Source organism: Dreissena polymorpha, chromosome 9 (assembly GCF_020536995.1).
Source record: "Dreissena polymorpha isolate Duluth1 chromosome 9, UMN_Dpol_1.0, whole genome shotgun sequence".
Classification (NCBI taxonomy): Eukaryota; Metazoa; Mollusca; class Bivalvia; order Myida; family Dreissenidae; genus Dreissena; species Dreissena polymorpha.
Genome location: NC_068363.1, coordinates 54,459,941 through 54,468,210, shown reverse-complemented (window position 1 = coordinate 54,468,210; position 8,270 = coordinate 54,459,941). Strand labels below are relative to the sequence as shown.

General features: G+C 35.4%; 1 protein-coding gene across 1 annotated transcript; it reads left to right on the top strand.

Moving 5' to 3' along the window:
* Positions 1-290: 290 nt before the first annotated feature.
* Positions 291-6,566, top strand: LOC127845854 (uncharacterized protein DDB_G0286299-like). The gene is made up of 3 exons (XM_052377022.1): positions 291-822; positions 4,401-6,070; positions 6,109-6,566. The coding sequence occupies exon 2, from the start codon at positions 4,603-4,605 to the stop codon at positions 5,968-5,970; it is 1,368 nt and encodes a 455-aa protein (XP_052232982.1). The 5' UTR covers positions 291-822; positions 4,401-4,602; the 3' UTR covers positions 5,971-6,070; positions 6,109-6,566.
* Positions 6,567-8,270: the final 1,704 nt, after the last annotated feature.

Sequence of the window (8,270 nt, the reverse complement as noted above, 5' to 3'; positions counted from 1 at the left end):
ATTAATACGTACGCAACAAAAGGAGATTTTTGTGGATTATTTAACATGCAGTGCATTCAAGTAAAAGGCATACAGATTCATAAAATATTTATTCCTAAAATTTTACGTAAGTTTATTTGTTTTTATACGAACATATAAGATAATACTTCATACACCAACCTCAAGTTTTTCTAAAGAGAATTTTTTCCATAGAGAAGGTTTAACCGAAAGACCTTGATTTAACTTACAATAAATATTGAAACAATGGCCTTTAAAGCGATAGCGCAATTTGCAGAGCAATTGAAATACACTTAACACGATATCACAGAGCTCTTTAACCGGGCTATCGCATATGCTTCATGTTCACCAAAATGTATGTGGCCCAATCCACCCGAGTCAACATTTAGACAGATATGTTTGAAGTGCCTGTATTCTCGTCGTAAAATCAATCAATACAGGGACAAGTTTCGATACTTTAAAGTCAGATTCGCTTCACGCGCTTATACAAAGTATTTTGAAATTGCATACCGATTGGGCTGTGTGTTTTTTATATCGTTCGCATTTTAACTCGAGAGTTTAAGTGCAATTAACGAATAATTATTGGAATTGATGGGATTTCGTTCTATTAAAGAGGACTGAAATAGCGATTGAAATCTTAATCGATGTAATCGGAATATCGCGCGGTGGATATGTATTAATGTTCGCTAATGGAGGTTATCGAATATCGGCAATGATTGATATCTGTCGTGGGAAGGAGTTCTGCATAAGACATTAAACCATGGAGCTACGGATATCTTGTTTCTGATCGGGATGCTGACGGATATAAATGACGTTAAATCTCTTGTAAGTATTTTTTTATATTTATTAAAATTAAACTATTTTAATGAAAGTTTTCTTCTGAAATAATATATCTAAATGATATGATTAATTTATATGATAAAGTGTTTGTCACTGCTTGGTGACGTTTTTTAGTTTATCAATTGACCTTTTTGTTGTTATGCTGCATTAACCCATTTATGCCTAGCGTCTAGAAAAAAGGCCTTGGCAAACAGCGTAGACCCAGATGAGACGCCGCATAATGTGGCGTCTCATCAGGGTCTGCGCTGTTTGCTTAAAGAAATTTCAAACAAATATTCTAAATTTAGAAATAAGTATACTAGAAATCCCTAATTTTGTAAATAAATAGATCCAATGCAGTAGGATGGGAGAGTCCACTAGGAATATATGGGTTAAGTCTATATACAGCACTGTTCAATGGCATATATTTGTTAAGAATACAACTATTGTCTATTTCCAAAATTCTGTTTAATTTGGTCGAGAAAGAGCAAGCATTATGTCTCGTTCGTAATTTGTGTCTCTGTTTGTGATTAAGATTAATGCTAGCTATATTTTATTTGAACACTCTAATGCAAATTTTGCTATTTGCAAATACCATATACAACTTGAACCTTTCAACATACAAGCAAACGAGTTTACAACAGAAAATATTGGTCATTTAAGTTATTATGACAGTAGGCCGACCTTTGGTATTGAATTCGATAGGAAAATTTATTTCATAATCTTAGCTTTCCATATGTGATAAGAGGATTTTCACATTTCCTTATCTATAGGCTTGGCATATAAATAAATTACTTAATTGTAAGTGTACTTATCTTAAAGCGTGTGTTTTTGTTTTATTTGCGAAATTAATTTTTGACATGACCACAATAATTTAAGGGTTTAATGTTTATATATTTTATGCAAAGATTATAATTAAAGAGCATATGGGGAATTTAAGAAACTTAATCGTGTGGTCAGTTATTAGAAAAATTGTGAGTGACAATATGATCGTCTATATTTGTTCTATGAACATTGTTTAAGAATAATAATAATATACGACCACAATACAGAAATTTACGCCAGTCATGTTCAAATGTATTTCTATTCTCGTGAGTAATTAAAAGAATTTTTGGCACCTCGTTGTGACAAAATGTAGACAATATCAACCGTCCGGCGACTACAATAGTGATCAATTTTGCGCTATGGCGGTTTTGGCAGCGAACCCAGTGGGCTGTTTGTAAGATACGTGATCAGGTTGAGGTAGATCATGAACGTGTGGGTATATATGACCCGCGATATGCGAACACTGGGCTTATTTCATATAGGTAAAGTGGCATCCCAGATTAGCATGTAAAGTCCGAACAGGCAATTCAAGGACGACACTTTCCGCCTACACTGGATTTCCGTTTAGACAAAAAATTCTTTAAAACTTAAAAAATAATTGAAGCTGAAAGTGTAGTCCCTGATAATCCTGCGCGGACTGCACATTATAAACTGGTGCGACTCTTTACGCACCTAGGTTAAGCCTCATTTTATCAGAGCGAGATTCGTGTTTTATGCATGGTGCACCTGTTCTTAATGTTACAAAGTATAGTCCTCTCGCCAACCGGTAGCAGCAAATGATCAATATAATTATATTAATTAACATGTTTAAAAGTGTTTTCTTAATTTGATAAATGACTAAACGGGTGGATGGCGTTATGTTTTCATCTTATTACGTTATGTGAATTATTTATCAAGCACGTACATTATGACGAATATAATTCAATCGGGCTACTAACAGTTCATGGCAAATGCTGCACATTTATGTGATAATATACTGACGCGTTTATGCCGGCTCACGTGTTCGCTAAATGTGTGCATCTTGTATTTCAGACGGTATTTGAGATCGACATTTTCAATAAACGTGGTAGGCTTTTTCCCATATAGTTTCATGATTTACATACGGCTCAGATAAGAAACCATTAAGAAGCTCCTGGTTAATTTATGCGCACCTCAAATCTTGTACTTTAAATGTATTACCGGTATGCGAAATTTGTAGACTAAAGTTTAATTTATTTCGCAAGAAGAGAGTACGATCTTAGTGAATTGACCTAGGTTAGTCCATCTGCAAATTTTAGTTTAATCTTATATTCCATCGATTGCATCGAAAGCTTAAGGCTAATTTAAAAGCTCTCCACTCCGTTTCCTATTTAGACGAAGGCAGTACAAGGTGTATTTTGAGGGGATTTAAAGAAACCCTCACAGTGGGGAGCGAATCCTTGACCTTCCGGTCGCTAGGCAGACACCATATCCACTTCCCCACGGCAACCTATATCTGCAAAGTTTGTTTGCAGTTAAAACAGTAAATAGCTTTTTTCATAGACACGAAATATGTGAAAAATTTGCGTGAGTCTCTTTACGCGCGGTAATATAAACAGGTCTCCAACAGGTGCTATAATATGTGCGAGTTAATGTGATTTTGATCATAATAATTACGTTTGTCCGCGTTTCTTCACCGGGTTGACAACTAGTGTGTGGGTGACTCGCTAATCAGATTTATTGATCAACTATAATATGCCCCTAAATTAATACGCGTATTCGTTATTGACCAGCTTGTCGCGATGCGAAACGGACAAGAGTGTTCATTAGCTCCCGACGAAGCAAATAAATCAAGTTGTTATGTCGGTGCATGTTTTATGGTAGGATTCTAATTTTTGTCTTTAATAGAAGTAAAGATGACATTCATGGCGCATTGAGGTATGAAATGTCCTTTGGTGGACCGTGTTTATCTCATGGCTTAATGCATCATGTAATATACATGTAATGATATAAATTATAAACAGATGGTTTTACTTAACGCAGTTATTATTATTATTATATACCTACATTACGTTTGATGTACGCATTTGTGTCAAGGAAAGGAACACAGTTAACTCGAATAATGATCTTGAGGACAGTGGGTTTGTAGAATTCAAACATTTCTGATCAACATACGCATATAACAAATGCCTCCACCAATGTTTATAGTGCTCCACAAGTAAAACCTCATACACTGCTCGTAATAATGACAGTTCTTTTTTTACCTAAAATCAAAAAGAACGTACTCCAAAGACGAATACTGCATTAAGAGTCCATAACCACAAATGAACAAACGACTTTACGTGCAAAATGCTCATAAACTAAATCCGAAACACCAAAACTGTTTCCAAAGTTTTTGTCAAATATTCAACACAAAGAAAAAACTATTTCCACATTACAGAATATAATTAATCAATAAACTTTGTATATACATGTGCATAATAACACCTCGTAGACAAAAATGTGCTTTCAAAATTTAATAAAAACAATTTTCAGTTTGTTTAATGCTGATTGACATACTTATTTGGAGCTGTTATGTATCGTTCGTTAAAAGTTTTGACATCACGTGAATGCATTTCATTAAATAAAAATGCCGAGTCCAAGTTTGACATTAAAATGACTGCTCTAAGATATAGCTCGTTGGATACTATGGTCTGTTGATGGGAGGTTAAAAGTACAACATTATGTTGAAAATACCTCGGTTGACGTAATAAACGGCAACGAATAACGCTTTCACCGAATCATCTATTATATCTTTTCAGATCACCTGAGGATTTCCTTGTTTGCATTAGAGACCGTCGGCCTTAGCGTCAAATTTGAAAGCAAACAAAGCGCCAAGTAGAACGTGCATAAAATACCTTCAGCGCCATAGTGCTTTATCCTCAGTACATTAAACATTGCCCTGATTGGATATTATGATGATATCTACTCGTTCTTGACAAGAGAATATTTGAAAACACAGAGATGGATAACGAAAGCGTGACGTCAGAGGCGTCAGAGACGTCAGAGAGTAGTACCGGCTCGGAAAGTGACGTCGAAGAAACTGACGATACCGCGTCGTGTCGCTCGCTGACGTTTAGCGTAAAATCTGGACGCTCGACGGCGACGGTAAAATCTAAGAAAACTAAGAAACGCGTGCGGTTTAAGCCGGGTGCGAGTTTGGTTCTCATTTACGAGATTCCAAACAGAGAAATGTTGGGGCTGAAGAGTGAATCGGAGGACTCGGACGGAAGCGGAGAAGAAAGCGATGATGAAGATGACGATGATGACGACGGTGATGAGGAGGATGATGATGAAGAGGATGAGGAAAATGACGAAGACGATGATGACAATGAGGATGAAGATGATGAAGAAAGTGACGACGAAGACGAGGGCGACGATGATGGAAAAGAAAATAAACAGAAGCTTAAAAAGCCGAAACCTTTTGCAAGACTTATTGCTGTTAAACAGTTGTATAACAAGAAACTACAAGAGTCCAGGGCGAACTCAAAAAAGGTGAGTGAAACCCCAAGAGTGGCTAGTGCTGAGAAGAAAACTCGTAAATCTGCAAAGCGAGAAACAAAAGAACGTATAAAGTCTTCCAAATCAGTGTCTCTGCCAATCATTAACGTAGACAATAAAAACAAAACAAATAAGAAAAAGAGTAGAGCTAGCAATAAGAGGAAGGACAATGATAAAACAAAGAAACTTAAAAAGGGCCGAACGAGACTCATAGAAATACGGGCCACAGTTCAGGGATGCAATAAATCGTCTTCTATTACCTCTGTCCCCAAAACGTTGTCAAAACAAGACTTAAAACCGTCTGTCATCGACGTTAATCACCTGTCGGGAACATCTAAACCCCTTACAAACCGCGCTAAACTACAACCCATTTCTGTTCGTTTTTCTAAATCTGACCTCCGTCCCACATCCGGTTCGGCGACGAGTGACTCGCCGACCCGGAGACATTCGGTTGCACACGTGGTATCGGCAAGCTATGAGTCGCTCACAAGTGTAATGCCTGACTCTTACATTACTATCAAGGCCGGGCAAAATTGTTTATTAGGACAAAACGGTTTTGTCGGACAGAACGGTCAAGTGGGACAAAACGGTCTGATTGGTCAGAATGGTCATGCGTTACGGAATGGTCTTTTGGGACAAAACGGTCTTATTGAGGAAGAGTCAATCAAGCGTCTAGATCCAGACCTAATGAGCTCGTCTTCAAAACGGAACTACGCATGGCAGATTGCAAATGGCGCTATTTCTAGTCAATCACTTCGCACCCCAAGTATTCTACCATTCTGGGACAGTCTACAGAATTCGGAAAATAACACCATTAAGTTACCAACATGATGCTACATTATATATATATATGTATCGTTCACATTTCGTTACTATTTAATTGTAATCATACTTTGTTATACATTTATTCCGTCCAATAAGTGACTGTAACCTTAGATAGATAGATTTATTTCGGCATAGGACTGTAACCTTAAAGTTCTAAAAAACATGTTTTGTTTTAGAATTAAAATAATGATCAGAACAAAATATGTTAGACATAAGGAATACTTTTCCATCTTAGCAAGTAGATCTATTTGTTTTGACCGGATGATTTTTCCAAGTAAAATAAACAGGCTTTGTTCATTTCATTTTCATTTGCATTCCGAATTCGAGGCAAAACTGAATGGTCATAAACCACACCTGTCGTTACGCAACGTTTCACCAAGTGACTTGTAACTATGTGTGTTAAGTGTACGTTGAACAGTAGTAATTATATTTCAATTGCGCTTTAGCAATTAAAATGTTTGCTTTTATAGGTATAATTATCAAAATTAGTAATATTTTAACTTGCGGATTTATTTCATGATTTTTATCTCTATTTCAACCGTGTATATTATTAAATATATTCAATCAGCGAAATAGACGCTGATTAAAATTTATCAATTGTATTATTGTTGTTATTAATTATCTATTTATCATTAATTATTGTTAATCGCTCTAAGTTATTTTTGACAATTCTTATACTTTAAAATCACTGGTATTCCTCAATTATTGAGAAAAAAGTAATATATAATAGACTAACAGTATCATGAGATGGTAGCCAATGCATATGAAAGAATGTCCTAAATTACGTAGGAACAATTGTCAAAAAAAAATGTAGGAGCGACTGTCTCGTGTTGTCAAAATAATTTAGACGCGACTGTACGGGTTGTCAAAATGATGTAGGAGCGATTTTCCGGATTGTTAAAATCATGTAGGAGCGGCTGTCCGGCTTGTCAAAACAACGTAGGAGCGAACGTCCGCCTTGTCAAAATTAGAGATTGTCCGTGAGAGCGATTGTCCGGGATTCATATTTCAAACAAGCCTCATGCTCGACCACCCCGAGCACATCCACAAAATCGATCCGATTTGACGGACTGATTCTTACAAAAAGAATAATATAGTATAACATAAGTTTGTATGTAATTACATGTTTATTTTTGCTATAAACCTTTCTGTATTTGCATGTTTATGAACAAGTTGCATTACACTTAACGTTAAGTATTGATAAGTTTATCTTTCTGTGACTTTATAATGGAAACAGTTCCTAAGGACCGGTTAATTTATCCTCAATATAAATTCGTCATCACATTTTGGGGATATATGGCCCATTCATGACTGTCTTCTACAGATCAAAATAAAATTTTATATCTGCACGTTGATATACAAAAGGTGAATAGAGACACATGCTCGTGCATTTTAATCCTCGCAATAAATTGATAAAATGAAATCTTATCGTGTTCTGTTTGAACATGTGTCTAATGCAGATTAATTCAGCGAAACGTGAATAAATTATACGATTTATTGCAAACAATGTGGATAAATCCTATAGTAGGTCATTTATACAGAGCTATTCTAGTTTTGATTCAACTAATTAAATATCAACACGTGTATGCTTATTTTGTTCGCGCTAGAAAAGATTAATCCTCATTTCAGCCTCGTTCTGGGAAAACTGGTCTTAATGCATGTGCGTTAAGTGTCATCCCAGAGTAGCCTGTGCAGTCTGCACAGCCTAATCTGGGACGACACTTTATGTCTATGCATTAAGCATCAAGAACGAGGCTCTTATTTTCTTGAAGTGTATATGAATGTATCAGGTATTCAGTTTTTTTTTGGGAATCCATTACACAGTTTTCAGTTTTTACTGTTTCACTAACAACTTAAGTTTAGATAGAATAATTATACCAAAGTCATCCGTGTATTTAAATTTATTTTCGGATTAAACGGGAGTATACAACCTCTTAAATGAAGATCTCTGGAAGAAAAATCTATTAACAAATTTTCAAAAGCACATTAAAATTTACAAGCGGGCTATTCAATAAGGCTTAACCTTTTGATACCAGTTTTAAATGCTGTCATATTTAAACATAAATAGCTATATTTTCACATATAAGCGACGATGAGATTATTAAATCGAGAGTAAATCAAATATTGACTTCTTTTAAACATAACTTTTTTTAGAAGGCATACATCAAAACGATGCCCTTAACTGTATTCATGTGTTAGACGGTGTGTATATTTCATGCCAATGAATTAAAATTTATGACAAAGATATTTATTTTTAAAATATTTGTAAAATGGAATTAAAGTGTAAACATATAAAGGTAAAGTAA